The 24,282-nt window shown below is 37.9% G+C and overlaps 1 protein-coding gene across 2 annotated transcripts in view; it reads left to right on the top strand.

Moving 5' to 3' along the window:
• Positions 1-24,282, top strand: part of agps (alkylglycerone phosphate synthase) — a 51,154-nt gene that overhangs the window by 12,687 nt on the left and 14,185 nt on the right. For both annotated transcript variants that reach the window (NM_200113.1, XM_087266214.1), the window contains 10 exon segments: positions 15-135; positions 900-974; positions 4,179-4,250; positions 6,015-6,094; positions 9,386-9,466; positions 13,551-13,676; positions 14,331-14,439; positions 17,782-17,909; positions 18,200-18,251; positions 23,530-23,606. In NM_200113.1, the coding sequence (NP_956407.1) occupies positions 15-135; positions 900-974; positions 4,179-4,250; positions 6,015-6,094; positions 9,386-9,466; positions 13,551-13,676; positions 14,331-14,439; positions 17,782-17,909; positions 18,200-18,251; positions 23,530-23,606 (921 nt within the window).

Genomic DNA, 24,282 nt, shown 5'->3' with positions numbered 1-24,282 from the left:
ATGTGTGTGTGCAGTCGTCTCTGAATGTGAGCGCAGTGTCGCCTCCAAACCTGAATGAAGCATTCTCTGAGGATCTGAAAGCTGCAGGTCTGCTGGCGTCTCATGATGCGGAGGATCGGGTTTTCCGAGCTCATGGTAAAACACACACACACACACACACACACACACACACACTTACAGTTTCTGTTTCACGCACAGGCTTTTATTCAATTTTGCTTTCATTGTATAAAAGTTTACCAAACTTTCAAGCATGCACAGGGGAATTTTACTATGATTTACCTCATTTTTACAGGTCATGTGATCATTTTAGTTTTGATTTTATTGTTTTAGCTAAAAATTATTTAGTTCAAAGTGTTTAATATGATTTAATAGTAGAATTAAATAAATAATGAAATAGTAAAATAAATAAATAATTAAATAATAAAATAAATAAATAATTAAATAGTAAAATAAATAATTAAATAATTAAATAGTAAAAAAATACATGAATATATAAATAGTAAAAATACATAAATAAATAATAAAATAAATACATAAAAATTAAATTGTAAAATAAATTTATAAATAATTAAATAGTTAAATAAATAAATAATTAATTAAATAGTAAAATATATACATAAATAATTAAATAGCAAAATAAATATATAAATAATTAAATAGTTAAATGAATAAACAAATGAATGAATAAATAAACAAATAAATGAAAAGTAAAATAAATATATAAATAATTAAATAGTTAAATGAATAAATGAACGAATGAATAAATAAATATTTTGAAGAGGTTAGCGTTTTCTCAAATCTTACAGACTACTTCAATTATATAGCATCCTAAATCAACCTTTGTTCTTATGGATTCTCATTTGTGTGTCTTCTTAAAGTGTCTGTTTTCTTCTCCTCAGGTCATTGTCTGCATGAGATCTTTGCTCTGCGGGAGGGCAGGATCGGCCGTGTGCCCGACATGGTGGTTTGGCCCAGTGAGTGACTGAAGGCTTAAAGGATTACTCCACCTTTTTTCAAAAGTCCATTAGCAGTCCATGCAGTTAAACAGTGTACTATTTTTGAATCCATTCAGCTGATTTCTTGTTCTGGCGGAGTCACTTTTAGCTTAGCATAATGAATGGAATAAGATTAGACCATTAGCATTTAATAAAAAAAAAGGGTTTTGATCAATTTCCTTTTTAAATTATATCCTACAAGTATTAAGAGTTGACTTGAACCATTTTTTATTCCATTCAGTCGATTTCTTATGCTGGAGGGGTCGTTTTCAGCTTAGCTTAGCATAATGAATGGAATCGGATTAGACCATTAGCATTTCGTTATTAAATTTTTTTTGATAATTTTCCTATTTAAAGCAAATCCTATTATTACCCTAAATATTTACAGTTGACTTTAACCATTTTTAAACAATTTAGCCGACTTGTTCTGGGTGTGCCAATTTTAGCTTAGCATAATGATCGGATAGGACCATTAGCATTTTATTATAAAAATTTCAAAAAAGTTTTGATCATTTTTTAAACTAAAGCATATTTAAGAATTAACAGTTCACTTGAACAATTTTTTAATCCATTCAGCCAACTTTTTTGTTCTGGCTGTGTGAATTTTAGCTTAGCATAATTAATTAAATTGGATTGGACCATTAGCATTTCATTAAAAAATTTTTAAATAATTTTCCTAAATAAAGCGTGTGCTATTAAGTATCCAACAAGTATTAACAGTTGAGGAAGATTATTAAAATTAGTCTAATTCAAGTCTAATTCAATTCATTAAGCTAAGCTAACCTAAGCTAAGCTAAAAGTGACCCCACCAGAAAAAAATTCCTGAATTTATTCAAGAATGGTTCAAGTCAACTGTTAATACTTGTTGTATACTTTTAGGATACACCATAAATTATCGAATTAATTATTTTTTTTAAATTTAAGAAATGCTAATGGTCTAATCCGATTTTATACATTTTGCTAAGCTAAGCTAATAGTGACCTTGCCAGAACAAGAAATCGGTGGAATGGGTTCAAAAATGTTTTATGCCAAATGTTAACGTTTTAAAATGATACATTTTAAATAGGACAATTGTCGACTTTTTTATTTTTTTTATTTTTTATAAAATGCTAATTTTAAGAAATGTAGAAAATGAGCTTTAAAAACAAAACAAAAACAGTGGAATGTTCCTTTAAGATCCATCCCAGCTAATTAATATTTATGAACAGCCCTTTAATCAGAGGGAAAAGGGGGCATGTGTTGTCCTGTGTGCTCTGCTTTCTGATTGGTGAATTTCTGACAGGCTCATTTCAACATGTCAGATTGATTTCTGAGCTTTGATTAGCAAAAAAGCTCAAGCAGGCAGTAAATCACATTCATTCATCCAGAACACTCTCTCTCTGATTCCCATATAACCTCCACCGCTGGCCTGGATTTCTGGTTTATTCTGTAGCCAAGCAAAAAAATAAAGCATTCTTAAGGGGGCTAATAATTTTGACCATAAAACTGTTTAAATAACATTCAAGTCCATCCAATCTAAAAAAATAAACTTTTCCCAGAAGTCAAAATATTATAGGAAACTCTGTGAAAATGTCCTTAATCTGATGAGAAATATTTGGAACAATAATAAATATATTACAACAGCTACTTTTAATTGGTATAATATTGAGCACTATTGCTGTCGTTATTTGATTTTTGATTAATAAGGGAGTTTTTATTAACAGTTGACTTGATTGATTTTTTTTTTCAATCCAGTTAGCCGAATTCATTTTTTGGCTGTGACTTAGCTTAGCATAATGAATTGAATGTGATTAGACCATTAGCATGTCATTAAAACAAAACAAAAGAGTTTTTAAATTGTTCCATTTAAAGTATATTCTGCAAGTATCCTACAAGTATTAACGATTGACTTGAACAATTTTCTAATATATTTAGCCAATTTCTTTTCCTGGCTTTCACTTTTAGCTTAGCATAATGAATTGATTTGAATTTGACCATTAGCATTTCATAAAAATAAATAAAAATAAGATTTTGATCATTTTTCTGTTTAACGCATATTCTGTAGTTATCCTACCATTGACTTGAACCATTTTTAAATCCATTTAGCCGATTTCTTGTTCTGGCTGTCACTTTTAGCTTAGCTTAGCATAATGAATTGGATTAGACCATTAGCATTTCATTACAAAAAATAGATTTTATATTTTTCTATTTAAAGTGTATTCTGTAAGTATCCTACAAGTATTAGTAATTGACTTGAACCATTTATGAATCAATTTTAGCCAATTCTTTTTTTGGTTGTGGCACTTTTAGCTTAGCGTAATGAATTGAATCGGATTAGACCGATAGCATTTCTTGAAAAAAAAAGTTTTGATCATTTTCCTGTTTAACGCAAATTCTGTAAGTATCCTACAAGTATAAACAGTTGACTTGAACCATTTTTTAATCCATTTAGGCGATTTCTTATTCTGAAAATGTTTTTTTTATGAAATGCTAATGGTCTAATCTGATTTCATTTATTATGCTAAGCTAAGCTAAAGTGACCTCGCCAGCACAAGAAATTAGCTGAATGGACTCAATAATGGTTCCAAAAGTTTAGAAAAATAATAAAAATTTCACAGGAGGGTATATTTCACCTGTATATTACAACAGTTATTTTAATTGGAAACAGATCACTATTGCTGCCTTTACTTGATTTTTGATTAATAAGAGTTTTGATAATTTTCCTATGTAAAGCATATTCTGTAGGTATCCTTCAATATAAACAGTTGACTTGAACCATTGTTGAATTCATTTAGCTGATTCTTTGTTCTGGAAAAAAGCTTTATTGTTTTTAATGAAATGCTAATGGTCTAATTAATTTCCATTCATTATGCTAAGCTAAGCTAAAAGTGACCTCACCAGAACAAGAAATTAGCAAAATGGATTTAAAAATGGTTTCAAAATATGTGGGGAAAAAAATGTTGATTTCATAAGAGGGTATATTACAAGTGTGTAGTATGATAGTTACTTTATTTGGAACAATATTCCATCACTTTTGCTGTCGTGACTTGATTTTTGATTTAGCTTTAGTGAACATAGAAATTTCTTTCAAAAACATTAAAGAAAATCTTTGGTATATGAGTTGTGCTGTTGTGATAGATCTACAAGGGCTATAAATAAGCGTGTTGTAACCAGTATTGTTTTTATTTTATTATTATTATTCAGGCTGTCACAGTGATGTGGAGAAGATTGTGGATCTTGCCTGCAAACACAACGTCTGCTTGATTCCCTACGGAGGCAAGTAAAGCATCAGCAAATGATGCAATCATCAGCTTTAGATGTAATTGACAATCAAAACAGCATCACACATCGTCTTAAAGCAGTCTGCTGCCTGTTCACAGTTTGAATGAACAAACGGCATAATTTCCCTACATTTTACACAAAATAATTAGCATTTTTAACATGAATGAATGAGTGAAACAAAAACATAGGCTATATTAATTTATTGTTAAAGAAATAAACTGCTTTAAGACCTGGTCTCCCAAAAATATTGATCACAACTTTTTTTGCACCTTGATGATGATCATAAATGCATACATTTGTTATATTATTTTTGAAATGTTTAATATTGGAGACTGAAGCAATGATGCTGATAATAAATTACATTTAATAATCTGTTTTATCATTTTATTTTGCAATAATATACAGCAAATTGCACCAGGAAAGTTGTTATCACTTATTATTAACCTTAAATATCGTATCTATCAATGAAATTTTCCTGCCGTGAAACTAGCCTTTGGCGAGGCAGTGGCGCAGTAGGTAGTGCTGTCGCCTCACAGCAAGAAGGTCGCTGGTTCGAACCTTGGCTCAGTTGGCATTTCTGTGTGGAGTTTGCATGTTCTCACTGCCTTCGCGTGGGTTTCCTCCGGGTGCTCCGGTTTCCCCCACAGTCCAAAGACATGCGGTACAGGTGAATTGGGTAGGCTAAATTGTCCGTAGTGTATGAGTATGTGTGTGAATGTTTGTGTGGATGTTTCCCAGAGATGGGTTGCGGCTGGAAGGGTATCCGCTGTGTAAAAACTTGGTGGATAAGTTGGCGGTTCATTCCGCTGTGGTGACCCCAGATTAATAAAGGGACTAAGCCGACAAGAAAATGAATGAATGAATGAATGAATGAAACAAGCCTTTGTTGCTGACGTGCTATTAAATAAAACATCTTCATCATTTTAACATATTTTTTTCTATGTTTCTAATAAAATAAATGCAGCTCTTGGAAACAAAATGATCATTTACACCGGAAAAATTAGTATTCCACACGTCACACTTTTTCTCACAAAACATATTTCTGAAGGTGCCGCTGATGTCAATCAAATACATCCATATATGCAAAGAAAACAAATCCAGATGAAGTTGCATGTAATAAAACGAAATGACGCAGGGAAAAAGTATTGAACACATGAAGAAAGGGAGGTGTAGAAAGGCAGACAGCAGCTGAAATCTCTCAGTAGTTCTTCAGCAAGCCTCTGCCCTTCCTCAGTGTAAATGAACATCAGCTGCTTCAGTCCAACATCTACATCAGCAGGAGGATGAAGATGAACCCAGGGTGGACATTTCAGCAAGACAATGATCCAAAACACAGCCAACGAGACTCTCAGATGCTTTCAGAGAAAGAAAATCAAGCTGTAGAATGGCCCAACCAATCACCTGATCTCAATCCAATAGAGAAAACAGAATAAAATTAATGAACTTTTTTTTAATGAATTTATTCTTGTAGTTAATGGAGTCTCTTAGAGCTGTTGCATTTTGTTAGTTATCTCTATTTGGCGTCTTGTGAATGTCTCCCATTTTGTTTTTATTTAATTTTTAATTCTTTTTTGTATCTTTTGTTTTTGATGCCTCTTATTGTAATTTAAAAATGCACTATATTAAAAAGGTACTCTATTTAAACCCTGTCAGATGTCCATTCCAGTAGTGGACACTTAGTGTAGCGTGATCATTAGTGGGATCGGACCTTTGGACTGGATCGTTGCCTTACTCTCTCATATATTGTGGTGTGTTCAGGTGGTACGAGTGTGTCCAGTGCTCTAGAGTGCCCTCAAGAGGAGACGCGTTGCATTGTTTCTTTAGACACGTCTCAGATGGTGAGTGGAGACACATACACACACACACACAAAATTACGCACAGACACAAAGACACATACACACACAAGCACGTTCAAAATACACCCAGATGTGCACACTCACACACACTTTTACAAACATACACACACAAACACGTTCACATGCACAGACGTGGACACTCAAACATACATACATACACACACACACACACGTTCAATCAAACACTCTTATAAACGCACACACATGCTCTCTCTCTCTCTCTCTCTCTCTCTCTCACACACACACTCAACCTCTCACGCACACACACACACACACACACACACACACATGCAAAGATGCACACACGTTCACACACATGCATGCAAACACACACAAGCACACGTTCACATACACACAAACTTACACACACCCGTACAAACATAAACACACATGCTCTCTCTCACACACACTTTCACATACATGCAAACACAAGTACACACACACAAGCACATGCTTAGAAACACACAGACGTGTACACTCAGACACTCGTACAACCCACACACTCACACTCACACACAAGCACATGCTTACAAACTCACTGACGAGCACACTCACAGACACTAAAACAAACATACACACACACACACACACACACACTTAGCCCCTCACGCACACACACTCGCATACATGCAAAGACACACACTCAAGCACACATACACACAGACATGCTCACTCACACACACTCTTACAAACACACACACTCTCTCACACACACTTAGCCTCTCACGCAAGCACACAACCGCACACACACACACTCAGACTCTCAAACAAACACTCTCACTCTCTCTCACACAAACACATGCCCCCAAATACACAAATACATGCTCTTTCTCACACACACACACACTGACCTCTCTGTGTCCTGTGGGCTGAGCTCAGTTATGTGTGGGCTGAGTTTAACAGCAGTGAATCAGTTTGACATGTGCTTTGAAGGAGACCTGAGCACACACACACGCACACACACGCTTTAATCAATCCCTCAGCTTTCATTCGAGCACATCACTGACACTGTAACCTTCTGTGCACATGCTCATATCCTCTGTGGTATTCTAGTGTATCTGCTGCGTCTTATATTATAGCACATTCTGTGTGTTTTCATCTATTCTAAAATGCAAAACTGACAACACTGATGCACTATTAAAGCTGCAATATAGATGTAATTTGTTTAATTGTTATATTTATGTCTACATGGTGTGTATGTGGCCTATGCAAGTGCAAGAATTCTCCAGGAATGGTTTTATGTGCTCATTTACTGACCTAGACAGAAGCGCTAGAGTGGAACGCTCGCTTTTGACCATATTTGGAATGGTCAATAATGTAAACGATGAGCTGTGCTCTGATTGGCTTTCACACCGCGGCTGTTGTGAATGTTTAAAATTCGAAATGATTGTAAAAATACAACATTGTCAAAAGCTTTAAATATGTGTAGAAATATTATATTAATGATTAAAATACAAGATTAGAAAGAAGTTAGCCTAACAATTTAAACTAGTGCCGTCTAATGACTAATCGGTGTTAACTCCATCTAAAATAAAAGTTAATGCTTACAAATTATATATTTGTATATTTTTGTGTATATAAATGTATGCATGACTTTATTACTATTAGGGCTGTGCAATTAATCGCAATCGCAAAAAATTCGCAACTTAAGCACACGCAATTTCTAAATCGCAAAAGGCTACAATTTTTTATCTAATAATTTATTTAGAATTTTATTCAGAATGTTTTTGTGCGCATTATATTAATATGTTAACCAATCAGAGCTGACGTAGCACACCGGGCAATTACAGCTATTATGTTAACCAGCTGACTCTGACGAAGTTGAGTGGGAGAACCGAATAGGCGAGCAGGAGGAAAGAACATTAAATATGGATGCAGGTCGAAATAAAAATGATTTAGTGCCAAGGAGAAATTCAACGACAGTCATTTTGGAGTATTTTGGATTCAGGAGAGAGGATGTGTCACAGAGTAAGGCAATTTTCAAGACTTGTGAAATGATTATTCCAACAAAACGGAGCAATACTACAAATCTGATCCAACACTTAAAACAGTGATCAATGCATGTCGACAAAGTCCATCAAAACAAACAAAAGCACACATCAAAGCCAGCCCAAACAGACTAAACTAGTATCCATTGTTCAAGCATTTGCAAGTGCCGTGCCGTACGGGAAAGGGTCAAAACAGCACAAAGTAATTACTGACTCAATAGTTTTGTTAAGCACTTCTTGTGCACTGAATGCATTTAGATTGTATGTAGCTTGTTTGAAAAAGCAAAAAAAGTTGCCAAAATCGCAAATAAAATCGCAATCGCAATATTCATTTGTAAAATCGCAATATGATTATTTTGTCCATATTGCACAGCCCTAATTACTATATATAAAATATTTGCATAATCATAATAATCGCATAAATGTGTGTATTTTTTTGTTTTATGTACTAATTATACAGTTGAAGTCAGAATTATTTGGCCTCTTTGATTTTTTTTTTTTCTTTTTAATATTTCCCAAATGATGTTTAACAAATTCAGGAAATATTCACATTATAATATTTTTTCTTCTGGAGAAAGTCTGATTTGTTTTATTTCGACTAGAGTAAAAGCAGTATTTAGTTTTTAAAAAGCCATTTTAAGGACAATATTATTAGCCCCTTAAAGCAATATTTTTTTCGATAGTCTACAGAACAAACCATCGTTATACAATATCTTGCCTAATTACCCTAACCTGCCTAGTTAACCTAATTAAGTTAATCTAGTGAAGCCTTTAAATGTCACTTTAAGCTGAATACTAGTGTCTTGAAGAATATCTAGTCTAATATTATTTACTGTCATCATAGTAAAGATAAACTAAATCAGTTATCAGAGATGAGTTATTAAAACTATTATGCTTAGAAATGTGTTGAAGAAATCTTCCCTCCCGTAAACAGAAATTGGGGAAAAAACTAAACTGGGGCGAATAATTCTGACTTTAACTGTATATTATATACGTATATATTATATATTAGTATATTTCTTTGTACAGTATGTATTTTATGTATAGTGTGTGTGTATATTTATTCATATTTACATAAATATACACAATACACACAAATATATTAGGTAAATACAAACGTTTGGATGCCATTAATCTTTCGGTGGCACTGAATAAACAGTGTAATAAATAAGAAACTGTAAGTGTTTATCATTATGTATCATTAATACTCAGAAACAAACATTTGCTGTCAGCTGGGACAGATTTTTAGTATTTAATGTTAATTTTTAATCATTATTTGTTTAGAACCGAATATTGTGGATCGATGAGAAGAATCTGACGGCTCATGTGGAGGCAGGAATCATCGGGCAGGATCTGGAGAGACAGGTCAGTGACTAACAAACAGGGTAAAGTACAGGGCGGGTCGTTTATATGGATACACATTAATACAATGGGAATGGTTGGTGATATTAACGTCCTGTTTGTGGCACATTAGTATATGTGAGGGGGCAAACTTTTCAAGATGGGTGGTGACCATGGTGGCCATTTTGAAGTCGGCCATCTTGGTTCCAACTTTTGTTTTTTTTTTCAATGGGAAGAGGGTCATGTGACACATCAAACTGATTGGTAATTTCACAAGAAAAACAATGGCGTGCTTGGTTTTAACGTAACTGTATTCTTTTATGAGTTATTTACACGTTTCAGACCACTTATAAATTGTGTTCAATGTGCTGCCCATTGTGTTGGATTGTCAATGCAACCCTCTACTCCCACTCTTCACACACTGATGGCAACGCCACAGGAGAAATGCCAGCACAGGCTTCCAGTGTACGTAGTTTCAGGTGCCGCACATCTGCACTTTTAAGGCATAAAACTATTAAGGGATTTATTATTAATAGAATCAACTATTGATCATGGGAATTCGTGGAAACCGATATGTTTAATGTCTGGGTGATTCCAGAAGATATTTTCCAAAAACAAATAATTTAATGAAACAATTTTAAATACTAACGCGCATCATCTGTAGAAAATAATGTTTATTTGTGTATTCGGGGACATTTTGTCTTGAAAATATGAACTTAAAGATTAACGAGAAGCAACGTTTAATAATGGAAACAGAGAAAATGCTGGAAATGTAGCCGCAATTCTGGAACGAGTCGCAAATAAAACAAGCAAACTACCTCTTTTACTGTTATACTGACACGCACACACACACACACACACACACACACACACACAGCAGATGGTCCCATCAAGCTAATGTCGAAAAATGGCCCTGGTGCCACTGGTGAGCTGTAGCATCGTGTGTGTGTGTGTGTGTGTGTGTGTGTGTGTGTGTGTGTGTGTGTGTGTGTGTGTGTGTGTGTGTGTGTGTGTGTGTGTGTGTGTGTGTGTGTGTGTGTGTGTGTGTGTGCATTCTAGAGTGTATGTATGCTAATGCGTGTTTGTGTGTACGCTTGTCTGTGCTAATTTTTGGCTGTGTATGTTAGTGCGTGCGAGTGTGTGTGTGTGTGTGTGTGTGTGTGCGCACGCGTATTCTTGGCTGTTTGTTTGAGTGCATTCTTGAGTGTGTGTACGCTTGTGTGTGTGTGTGCTTTTTGTGTAAGTGTGCATGCTTTTGTGAAGTTGTGTGTGTGTGTGTCCATACTTGTGTGTATGTGTGTGCATGGTTGTGTGTGTATGTGTTTGTGTGTATGTGTTTGTGTGTGTAATATAATAACAGATGGTGGACCATTAAAATGTGTGTTTGTGTTTCCCTGGGGTTGTCTTAATAAAATCTACCAAAGTGTGTGTGTGTGTGTGTGTGTGTGTGCGCGTGCGTGTGTTTTCTCTCTGGCTGATCAATAAGCCCATCAGCTCTCACACACAGGTATACGATGCTCACACACACACTCGAGTGCGCTCACACATTGATTGTAAATCCGATATCGTCGCACTCCTGAATGCTGATTGGTCGATGCAGTGATCCAGATGTGCTAAAATACCTGATATTGTAACGTGTGTGTGAGTGTGTGTAATATTCAACATCTGCTCAGCATCTGCTGTGGGGGTCAAAGAGGAGACGTCCTGTTTTACTGTCCGCATCAATTTACTTCTTTAAAAGGTGATTCATGTTTAAACATGAAAGCAGAGCTGTAAATCTCCTGATCAATTCTGGAAAACATGTTCAAAACACTCTAGAAGTACGTCTGAAATGATGTTTCATTCTTTCATTCACTCTCCTTCGGCTTAGTCTTTTATTAATCTGGGGTCACCACAGTGGAATGAACCACCAACTACTCCAGCATATGGTTTACACTGCGCATGCCTTTCCAGCTGTAACCCAGTGCTGGGAAACACCCATACACCCACATTCTCTCCCACACACTACAGTAAGTTTAGTTCATCAATTCCCCTATAGTGCATGTGTTTGGACTGTGGGGGAAACCAGAGGAAACCCATGCCAACAAGGGGAGACCATGCAAACTCCACACAGAAATGCCAACTGACCCAGCTGGGACTCGAACCAGCGACCTTCTTGCTGTGATGTGACCACTGAGCCACATTGTTGCCCTGTTTTATCATCATTTCATATGTATAAATAAAAGCACACACACATTCTTGCTCGTACTTATTAAAATATAGATAGAAGTAAGTGATTAAATCAATAAAATGATTTGAGCATTTTCTTTTACACATTTTTTTTGAAGCATGCCATGTTCACGTTATAGATTTAAGATGACCATTAATGTAAACTTAGGGTGGCACGGTGGCTAGCACGATCGCCACACAGCAAGAAGGTTGCTGGTTCTAGTCCGGGCTGGGTCAGTTGGCGTTTCTGTGTGGAGTTTGCATGTTCTCCCTGTGTTGGTGTGGGTTTCATCCGGGTGCTCCCCCACAGTCCAAACACATGCGCTATAGGGGAATTGATGAACTAAATTGGTCGTAGTGTATGGGTGTTTCCCATTCATGGGTTGCAACTGGAAGGGCATCCACTGTGTAAAACATATGCTGGATTAGTTGGCGGTTCATTCTGCTGTTGTGACCCCAGATTAATAAAGGGACTAAGCCAAAGGAAATAAATGAGTGTCAATATATAAGAAAAAAATAGCAAATATGAATATAGTTTTTCCACTGCTTGATTTTATCTGCAGATTTATTTTTATTTGCGAAATTAGTTTTTATTTCTCAACTTTTCTCTTTTAATTTTTTTAATCGATTTGCAATATGTTTTTAAAAATAATTTGCTCAATGCCTAATTTTTTATTTGCTAAACTTTATTTTATGTTAATAATAATAATAATAATAATTCCATATGCTTATAGCCGACATATTTCTGGGCACTCAAAGCACTTTACACATTGGGGGGAATCTCCTCATCTACCACCAGTGTGCAGCATCCACCGGCAGCCATATTGCTCCAGACCATACACCAGCTGATTAGTGGAGAGGAGACAGAGTGATGAGGCCAGTTATGATATGGGGATGGTTAGGAGGCCATGATATACAGAGGCCAGTTGGCAGATTTGGCCAGGATGCCTGGGTTAAACCCCTACTCTTTTCTAAAGGACATCCTGGCATTTTAAACAACCACAGAGTGTCAGGACCTCGGTTTAACTCAGAGGTGTCCAAACTCGGTCCTGGAGGGCCGGTGTCCTGTAGAATTTAGCTCCAACTTGCCACAACACAGCTGCAAGGATGTTTCTAGAAAGCCTAATAAGAGCTTGATTAGCTACCCCGGGTGTGTCTGATTGGGGTTGGAACTAAACTTTGCAGGACACCGGCCCTCCAGGACCGAGTTTGGACATGCCTGAAAGAAGGCTCTCACTGAGCAGTATAAAGTAGGGGCGTTAGGACCCACACAGACCGCAGGTTGAGCGCCCCCTGCTGACCGCACTAACACCACTTTCAGCAGCAACCTAGCTTTCCCATGTAGTCAGCCATCCAGGTACTGACCCTGCTTAGCTTCAGTGGGCGACCATGTGAGAGTTGCAGAGAGTCAGCATGTATATACACGTTGCACCTATATACAGCCCTGCCTATCAGCCATTTCCTTAAATAATATCTTTCAGCAGGAGAAAACTAACACCGGATCATTACCGCCAACCTGATTTCACCAAGTAGGACATACAGGATCCTGGATTAACATCCGTGTTGATCCTGGAACAACATTCCATTTAAGTTTAGGCTTACGGTTAGGTTTATGCACCTCTACATGATTGTTAGCCTCTGATTTTGAGAATAATGTACAGTGATGGTTGGGTTTAGGGGTAGGGAATAGATGTGGATTACATTTTCCATCCAAAAATGATGTTCCAGGATCAGCATAGATGTTAATCCAGGATCACATCGTGCTTGGCAAAACCATGACGTGCCCATCTTTATATATGCTATATCACTACATACAGTGTTGTAGTTGCAGGAGTTGTGTGCACACATGCTGTATCTGCTCTTCTGAGGTGTGTGTGTGTGTGTGTGTCTGTGTGCGCAGCTGAATGAGCGAGGCTACTGTACGGGTCATGAGCCAGACTCTATGGAGTTCAGTTCTCTGGGCGGCTGGGTGGCCACACGGGCATCAGGCATGAAGAAGAACATCTACGGCAACATAGAGGACCTGGTACAACTACACACACAAAGAGACACTCACACACATCAACAAACACACACATATGCACACATCAACACATACACACAAAAACGCACACACCTACACACAAGGACACAGACGCATACAAACAGACATACATAGAAATACTCGCACGCAAACGCACATTAACACACTGACAAATATACACAGACACACACACACACACACACACACACACACCAGCACAGAAACATAATCACAACAATAAACAATCAAACTGCGAACATGAAACACTCAAACACACACTGGGACAGGTTCACAGGCAAATACACACACACACACACACACACAATAATCACATTGAGTCAACAATCACATTGACACACTCACAGACACACAAAAATACTCATATGCGAACAAATACACGCATACATAAATGCACTCAAACAAACACACACATATGCACGCACAAAATACTCACACGCGGACACAAACGCATGCATAAATACACTCAAACACACACACACACATTCAAACAAGCAAACAAACAAACACAAAAATATGGTCACTCATATAAACACACACCAACACACAGTCTAACAAACCTCACAGCTCACATTCAGCTGCTCACTTGCTAATGCTCACTGTGTGTGTGTGTGTGTGCGTGTGTGTGTGTGTGTGCAGGTGGTGCATATAAAGATGGTGACCCCTAGAGGAGTGATTGAGAAGAGCTGTCTTGGGCCCCGCATGTCCACCGGCCCTGACATACACCACTTCATCATGGGCTCTGAGGGTAAACACGACAACTTCAACACACAATAAACAACAACAACAAACCCTTTCTTATTTTGTCAGTAGTTCAACAGCAAAATTGAGTTTTTCGAGGGATGTTTGGGACAGTTTGGAAAACGCGAAAAACGAAAGTAGAGGTTTCTAAATTCCCCTTAACTTGTAATTTATTGCGTACAACACAACAAACATTATTTGATGTGTTCCTCGTGGTTTTATTGTTTTTTTTTTTAAATCAAAATAAACACATATTCCAGTTTTGGTTCTTGCACACACTTTTCAAACAGGTTGTAAAAGTAAGGCATTTACCGCTTAGTAATGTGCCGTAATGTAAACACTTAACAGATGTTTAGGGACTGAAGACATCAAGTGATGAAGTGCTTCAGGTGTTATTTTGTCCCATTCAACTTGCAAACAAGTCTTAAGGTGGGCAACAGTACAGGGTCTTCGCTGTCGCATTTTGAGCCTCAAAATGCACCACACATTCTCTATTGGAGACAGGTTAGGACTGCAGGCAGGCCAGTATGCGGTACGCGGTGTTGTCGCGCGCGTACTCAAGAGCGTTGTTGTCGCGCGCGTACTCAAGAGCGGTGTTGTCGCGCGCGTACTCAAGAGCGGTGTTGTCGCGCGCGTACTCAAGAGCGGTGTTGTCGCGCGCGTACTCAAGAGCGGTGTTGTCGCGCGCGTACTCAAGAGCGGGACCGAGGGTGTGCCGCGTTGCGGGGGCACTTTTGATCATTTTGGAAGGGCACTTTCTATCCAAGACTAAAAAGGGCATGTGCACTGCACAGGTTGAGCCCTATGTGTGCACGTGCCTGGCCGCCACATTGGTACAGTGGTTTTTTTCTGTTTTTGTATGTTCTGAACTGTTGTGTTAATCAGGTAACGTTATTGATGATAACAGTCACATACTGCATTCACCATACGGCAAAGCAGCTCCAACTCGCACTAAACACTCGGCTTATGCTAGTTTTGTTGAATAAAATCAGCAAACAATGCAAAAGAAATACGACAACGAGACGCTGCGCTGCCAGAAACTTGTATTATTGTCGGCTAGTGAACGAGTCGTTCATAACGGAGATTCATTCACAAACGAATCGCTCCCTCCGTCAGCATGAGAAGTGAAAGCAGGAGAGGAGCTGTGCTTCAGGACATGATTAGATTAAATTTAACAGGGAGGGTGAATAGTACATTTCTGTCCACACAAACACAAGCTTTTTGTCAGGAATGCCCGTGCGGTCACTGATCCATCAATGTAGAAAAGTGATGTAAAATTATAATTTTCGTAATTAGAAAAAAAAATTACATACTAACATCCAGGAAAACTCCCGATCACAGATATATGTGTATATGTGTATATCTCTGGCTTTGCATGGCCACAGTCCTCCACTGTACCTTGGTCCCGCATTCATTTCAAAGGAGCGCTACCCTGTAGCAAGATGGCGACGCTATTGACGCATTCCGTCCAATTGACAACAATAGGCCAGGCGACATCTAGTGTATATATCTATGCTCAACCACCCTCCTTTCCCTGTCCGCTGTTTGCTTTCACTTTCTTCTCTATTCCCAACCCTCTTCACTACGCAACACCTCCGCCCCGGACGGCCACAACACCCCTCCACCATCTAATACCACGCATAACCCCCGCTCGTCAATTTCACGCACACCTCTACATCCTCGGGTAACATGCTGGATCCGTAACCCCGATCTGTTCCGAGACCTCACAATTCACAAATTAAGCACTGGGCACAACTGTTTGAAGTGATGAAAGTGGGCTGTAAATGTTGTGTAAAGCCGCTCCTCTATGGCTCATGTGAGTTCTCAGTGGGCGGAGGGATATTTTCAGGATAAATCTGCATGCATTAAATATTCATGAGTGCATTAGGAGGCACATCTGGCTTGTGGAATGGCTCTGTAATGTCAGCGATGGCCGTTTTCAGTCCAGATGAGTTTAACGACGATCAGGAGATCTGATCTCAGAACTGTAAGACTGTGTGTTTGATGGCGAACTGCTTACTGCCACATTTAAAGGAGTTTACAGGGATGCATCGAAGGGATGAAGGGAGATCTGTTGCCCTGATGCAAGGACACAAACAGATACACACACACACACAAACACACAAACAGAGACCCACAGGCAGACTAACACCTGGTTTTGCTCAGGTGTCAAAGGTCAGACTTTGGCGTCTGTGTGTGTCGTTTATGCTGACATTAAACACAACCTGTAAATCTGACTGCTTCCTGAAGGAAACCTGAGCGCTCATGCGGAAATAAACACTCAGTCCTGTAGAGTGTGTGCGTGTTTGCGTACCTTTGTGTGTGTGTGTGTGTGTGTGTGTGTGTGTGTGTGTTTGCATGCGTTTCTGTTTTTGTGTATGTTTGGGTGCATGTGTGCGTTTGGGTGTGTGTGTGTGTGTGTGTGTGTGTGTTTGCATGTGTTTCTGTTTTTGTGTATGTTTGGGTGCATGTGTGCATTTGGGTGTGTGTGTGTGTGTGTGTGTGTGTGTGTGTGTGTGTTTGCATGTGTTTCTGTTTTTGTGTATGTTTGGGTGCATGTGTGCATTTGGGTGTGTGTGTGTGTGTGTGTGTGTTTGCATGTGTTTCTGTTTTTGTGTATGTTTGGGTGCATGTTTGCGTACCTTTGTGTGTGTGTGTGTGTGTGTGCGTTTGCATGTGTTTCTGTTTTTGTGTATGTTTGGGTGCATGTGTGCATTTGGGTGTGTGCGTTTGTGTGTGTGTTTGCATGTGTTTCTGTTTCTGTGTATGTTTGGGTGCATGTGTGCATTTGGGTGTGTGTGTTTGCATGTATTTCTGTTTTTGTGTATGTTTGGGTGCATGTGTGCATTTGGGTGTGTGTGTTTGCATGTGTTTCTGTTTCTGTGTATGTTTGGGTGCATGTGTGCATTTGGGTGTGTGTGTTTGCATGTATTTCTGTTTTTGTGTATGTTTGGGTGCATGTGTGCATTTGGGTGTGTGTGTTTGCATGTGTTTCTGTTTTTGTGTATGTTTGGGTGCATGCGTGCGTTCGAGTGTGTATGTGTGTTCGTGCACATGAATGTGGATCTGTCTGTGGACGTGTTCGAGTACATTTGTGTGTGTTTGTGTATGTTTTTGTGTTTGCAAATGTTTGTGAGCCTGTTGGTGTGTGTGTGCACATGTGAGTGTTTGTGCGTGGGTGTTCGTGTGTTAGCGAGTGTATGTTTGCATGTATGTCCTTCAGATCCTTCATAATTCTGTCTGTGTGTTCAGCTGGAACTGGATCAGCTCCTCTGAACGGTTTGTTGTTCTCCAGAATGATCTCTTGTCTCTTCAAACTCGTATGCTAACTGTGTGTGTTTCTCCTCAGGAACTCTGGGAGTGGTGACTGAGGTCACGATGAAGATCCGACCCATTCCTGAGTACCAGAAGTACGGCTCGGTGGTGTTCCCCAACTTCCAGCAGGGTGTGGCGTGTCTGAGAGAGGTGGCCCGACAGGTCAGCACTACACACACACACACACACTAGTGATATTCAAATTAAGTAACTGACTCTGCTGTTCAGGTTCCGCTCTGCTCCTCTATCTGTTCATCTCAACTCGCTCTTGCTTTAAAAATAAAGTAAAACAGGCTTAAATTTGCCGTACTGTAGGCAATAATAAATTGTAGCTGAGCAATAACAGTGTTGTAGATTTGTTTAGACGTGCAGGAGATCATCATAACAAATGTCTGTGTATTAACCTGTTTCTGTCTGAGCAAGTTGATTTGATTATTATTCTTTTGTTTCAGAGATGTGCTCCAGCATCTATTCGGCTAATGGACAACGAGCAGTTTCAGTTCGGTGAGTTTAATGTTATCTTCAGATCTACAAAAGATCTCAGTAAGGTTAAAATAGTTTTGCAAAGTTTATATTTTAATTTTTAAAATCTGCTGCACATTTCTGTTTCGTTTTTAGGTTGTTTCATTACGTTTTTTTCAGTTTAGTTTTTATTTTGTGAACAGATCTGCATGTCGTGTTTATATTTCGATTTTAGTTTTGATAATTCTAGTTTAATAAAAAGCACATGTAGTGTCGAGCAGAGCAAAGTTTTGTGTTTGCACATCAAGTCTCGTGCAAAGCGCTTATATAAAAAAATGATCGTTTGAAGAAACACTGAATATAAAACCATGCAAAGCAACTTAAACGAATGAAAGTAGAAATGATGAAGAATTCAGACAGTTTTTATTTTAACGATCGTGTTGTTGAAGGTGTTCAGCGTGTAGTTTGCATTTATTGGGGCAAATAAAGAAAAGTTAAAAGCGTATATAGCAAAGATGTGCCTTTATATAATCATTCGCTTCACTGATGTGTTTGGCGCCATCTACTGGTACTTTTTATAGTCACAGATTATGTTTCGCGCAACAGAATGAGTGCTTAATAATTCTGAAAACAATTGTTTATTTTTTACTAATAGTTATATTTTTCAGTGTCTGATTCATTTGCTTTTAGTTTTACATTTATTGTGATTTTGTTTTGATTTTATTTCAGATAACGAAAAAAATGTTTGACCAATAGTTTGTCTTTGGTTTCGTTGACTAAAATAAGTCTCGCCAACACAATCTCATGGCAATTCGTAACTTTTTGATTTACTGGCTAATTCGTAAGAATTCATGTGATCTAATTTGTACAATTTAGTAAGATTTGCTCTTTACCCAATGACGATTGGGGTTAGGGGTGGGGTTAGGTGCCACGCCTCCTTTTTAAAAAAAAAAATTGTACAAATTAGCCACTAAACTGTTAAAACATAAAATACATACGTTTCCACATGAGATCAGGCTGGTCTCGCAGTCTCTCTCACTAGTATTTATTCAGTTATTTTTGTTCATTATAATGTTGTTTCAGTTTGTTTTCAGTGACTGTCGTTAATTTCAATTTGTTTTAGTTTTTCCATTTATTGCAAATTAAATATTTTATTTGTGAAAATATTTTTAACCAATAGATTGTTTTTGGATTTTTAGTTGACTAAAATAAGTCTCGCAGTCTCTCTTTATAACTGTTTATTCAGTCTAGCAGACTGAAATGTTTGGCGCCATCTACTGGTAATTTTGTACACAGTAGCAGGTCAGATTTTCCGCAACAGAATGAGTGCTTATTAATTCTAAAAATGATTGTTTATTTTTGTTCATTATAATATTCTTTCAGTTTGTTTTTTGCTGACTGTAGTTGGTTTGGTTTTGTTTTTCGTTTACTGTGAATTAAAAGCTTTTCTTCAGTTAGCGAAAATATTTTTTGACCAGTAGTTTGTTTTTGGCTTCATTGTCTAAAATAAATCACGCAGTCTCTCTCACTAGCATTTATGCAGTCTAACACACTGGAGTATTTGGTGCCATCTACTGGCATTTTTATATAGTCGCAGGTCAGATTTTCCACCACAAAATGCGTGCATATCAATAATAAAAACAATTTAATTCTCTATCATTGTTATATTTCAGTTCGTTTTTCACTGACTGTTTTTACTTTTGGCTTATTTTAGTTGTTCATTTATTGTGAATTTTAAAAAATATTTTATTTCAGTTAACGAAAAAATGTTGACCTATAGTTTGCCTGGTTTCATTGGCTAAAGTAAGTCTTTCATTCTGTATCTAGTATTTATTCAGTCTAACAGACTGGTGTGTTTGGCGCCATCTACTGGTATTTGTTTTCAGTTTCTTTTTCATTTAGTTTTCGTTTATTGTGAATTTATTTTTCAGTTAACGAAAATATTTTTATCTTAGTATTCATTGACTAAAATAAGTCTAGCAGTCTCTCTCACTAGTATTTATTCATACTGATGTGTTTGGTCGCCATCTACTGGTACTTTTATATACAGCCGCAGGTCAGATTTTCCACCACAGAAGAGTGCTGAATTATTCTGAAAACAATTGTTTATTTTTGTTCATTATAATGTTGTTTCAGTTTGTTTGAAGCTGCGGTCACACTGCATTTTCTCCCCATAGACTTTCATTCATACGCAATCAAATGCGTCATTTATTTCAGTTTTGTACTGCAGTTCGCTGCTTGGAAAGTTAAAGCTTGATGAGCTCTGCCCTGCAAAATTGAATCACTTGACTGCGTGAGACCAATCAAAGATCAAAACATGACCTCTCTGTACAGAAATGTAAAATATGGACCAATCGCTAGCTTTTTTAAATGTCTGATCTTGTTTAATCCCGCCCCTTTTCGCAGAGCTGTACGACAAAATTTCGCACAGACAAACTCTAGTGTGACAGAGAATGGAGATCACTGATTCACATCTGCCTAAAGCAAGTCCACAAATTACTCCCACAAACATGCCAAACACAGAGTAAGAAGTCTTATTAGAGTGTATTGTTGTTTTTCCAGAGAGTTACAGAATCATAACTCAACGCTTTGAATACTTTTGCTTTTAAAGTTGGCTCTTTGGAGTTCTTAAAAGCTGAATCTGTTGATATTTAGTGGGAGCTGTCAATCAGACAAACTTTGTCCAATCACAGCGCACAGTGTTCCGCTGGCCAATCAGAGCACTCGTGGCTTTGGTAAAGGGGAGGGGCTTGTAAGAAGCAGAATCCAAACAAAGCATTTCTGCAATAATAAGTGTTTTTAAACATGATGTTGTTATTATTATAATGTTTAATTCAGCTATTTCTACTTGTTTGTCTTTCTGTGATGGCCACATAAAATCCATCTTTATTCTGCTCTCAACTGAGCTCAGTCGGTAGATGGAGCTTTGTTTTTATTGCGTCTCGTCGTTGTTGTTGTTGTTGTTTTTATATTCATTACGTCAAGTGGTTTAGTTCGGTGTGTGGTGTAATCGATCTCCCCAGAATCCCCCCACTCACGTATAAACTGAAATACATCGTTATTTCACTGAATGCGAATGCACACACACACACACACACACACACACACACAGTTCAGCAGCAGTGAAAAATGGCCCCGGCAGCAATTAAGCGTTCAGCGCAGACGAGTTTTAACAGCGTTACATGCGGAGACGAGCGGTTGCCAGATCTGGAGAAGTTGCGTTCGTCTCCGGGGATCTCATTAACTCCTGTAGGCCTCTGTGTTTTCATCTGCTGTGCACTTCTGAGGGTACAGAGATGTATTGACTCTTTAATGAAGACGCCGCTCTTGGTAATCATAATGGGCTTTTTTTTTTGTTTTTTGCAGCATGCACACTCTTTAGGGCCAGACGCCGGGTGTGTGGCGGCGTTATTTTTATATCTGTGTTGAAGGTAATTAGGGTTAGTGTGAGTGTGTGTGTTCAGACACGCTGACTGTGGAATCTGTGGATGCTTCAGAATTAAAGGTCATTGGGAAGTTTATGATGTGTAGCTGCACAATGTAGTCACAGTTATTTTATGTTACGGTAAGGTACAACAAGGTAAAACAGACACTAAATATTGTCAATAATAAAAATGTAATTAATTAAAATTATACAATACAATATACAACTAACAATTATAGGGCTCCATTTTAACAATCGGCGCCTAAAGTGCTTGGAGCAAAAGCGTTAAGGGCGTGTCCAAATCTAGTTTGCTATTTTAAGGATGGGAAAAATAATCTGTGGACCAGGCGCATGGTCTAACAGGGTTGTGCTTATATCCTTAATGAGTTCTGGGTGTGTTTTGAGAATAAACCAGAGTCTCATCTCTCATTCCCTTTAAGAGTCAGTTGCGTCACAACATGGCGCATTTGCTATTTACATGGCAGACTTTGTAAGTTTAAAAACTGAACGCTTCACCAGCAAGAAAGCAGAGTTAAACAGAACATCTGCAGCGCGAGGATAAAGAACGAGCCTCCTCCATTCAGCCTCTTTACTTTAGCTTTACTTTATTTTTACTCTTTACTCCTTTACTTTGGTGGAGTGAGGAAACGGTGGAAACTCACTCCACTCAACACATCCAGTAGCCAACATATTTAATTTTTGTTTGTTAAGCGCAAAGATTTGTTTGAAAACTATTTCTAAATTCAGTTCTGATTTCCAGCAAAGAAATAAATGAACAATAATGAAGTGTGGTCAAAACACTGAGTTGTATCCAAACACACGTCCTGTTCTAATGAGTCATATGGTGATGCAGACGCCTCCAAAACCCCACAGCTGGACAAATCTACACTTGTTTTTATTAAAACAAATATAAATATTCATATAATAAATAATTCTACTACTACTAATAATAATTAATAATAATAATATTATATTTTGCTGTTATTTAATTTTATCAATATTATATATAGCTATAACGGTCTATATTATTATATATTATATAGTATATTTTATAAACTATATTTATAAAATATATTTTTAAATCTATATTATATTTAATCACATACAATTTAACGCTCTGCTTTAAATGTAAAATATAAAGTCTGTTTTTCTGGTGTTATCATCATTAAAGTAGGAGACTAACAAAAAATAGTTAGGTTGCTGATTGAGACGCACCCAATGTATTTTCGTCATTTCAGTGTGTAAGTGCAGATATCCATGCAGATGAATGCACCACGGTGTGTCAGATGACAGATTTGTACAGTTGTACAGTATATATCACAGGCAGACGACAGGAGGAGCGTGACTGAACACGACATTAGCGTTAGCCTGTGTCAACACTACTAGCATGGTTGATATATTTGACACACACATGCTCCATCTCAATTCACTTACTTGTACTACATCTGAACTACATACTTTTGAGTGTGTAACTCATTTGATTTGGGACAATCTCTTTTAAGGTCACGTGTTATTAAAATAAGGGTTTTTAGATGTCAGTAGTTTTAAGGAGCATTTTAAGGCCGGGATTCATCAGTGGATCGCTCATACCTCAGTTTATAGACAAACTAGCTGATCGACATGACTTTAAACACTCCAGTGTCCTTGTATCTCAGTTTACACACAGTAAACAGCGGTGAGTTTGGTGAACCTTCACAGCCAATCACAGTCATTTCTGTTGAGCGCTTGTCCACAATGGCCAATCAGCGCAGTGTTTAAGAACACGAGCTCAACTGCGCTCAAATGTCAGCAGGAAATGAACGTTTTTAACATTTTAGTGTTGATCGGTACCGAATTCCAGTATCGTGACAACTCTAATGTAAATGAATGACTCTGTGTTTGCTGATGTTTACACAGGTCATGCGCTCAAGCCTCAAGTGTCCTCCATATTCACCTCATTCTTGGACGGGTTGAAAAAATTCTACATCACGAAGGTGAGAGAGAATCATTGATATGTTTATTAATCTGCTGTCTGAAATGCCTCACTTTGATTGGTCGGTCACAGTGTTGTGCAGTGAAACAGTGTCCGTCCACTTTGCTCTCACAAAATATATTTAAAAATTTAATATCATATACATTCACCGGCCACTTTATTAGGTACACCTGTCCAACTGCTTGTTAACGCAATTTTCTAATCGGCCAATCACATGGTAGCAACTCAATGCATTTAGGCATGTAGACATCAAGACGATCTGCTGCAGTTCAAAGCGAGCATCAGAATGGAGAAGAAAGGGGATTTAAGTGACTTTGAAAGTGGCATGGTTGTTTGTGCCAGACAGGCTGCTCTGAGTATTTCAGAAACTGCTGATCTACTGGGATTTTCATGCACAACCATCTCTAGGGTTTACAGAGAATGCTCCGACAAAGAGGAAATATCCAGTGAGCGGCAGTTCTGTGGGCGCAAATGCCTTGTTGATGGTCAGAGGAGAATGGCCAGACTGGTTCCAGCTGATAGAAAGGCAACAGTAACTCAAATAAGCACTCGTTACAACCGAGCTCTGCAGAAGAGCATCTCTGAACACACAACACGTCCAACCTTGAGGCGGATGGGCTACAGCAGCAGAAGAGCACACCGGGTGCCGCTCCTGTCAGCTAAGAACAGGAAACTGA

This window comes from Danio rerio, chromosome 9, assembly GCF_052040795.2.
Source record: "Danio rerio strain M-AB ecotype USA chromosome 9, GRCz13ab, whole genome shotgun sequence".
NCBI lineage: Eukaryota > Metazoa > Chordata > Actinopteri > Cypriniformes > Danionidae > Danio > Danio rerio.
Note: the sequence above shows the minus strand (reverse complement) of the source record. Positions and strands in the feature narration are given on the sequence as shown.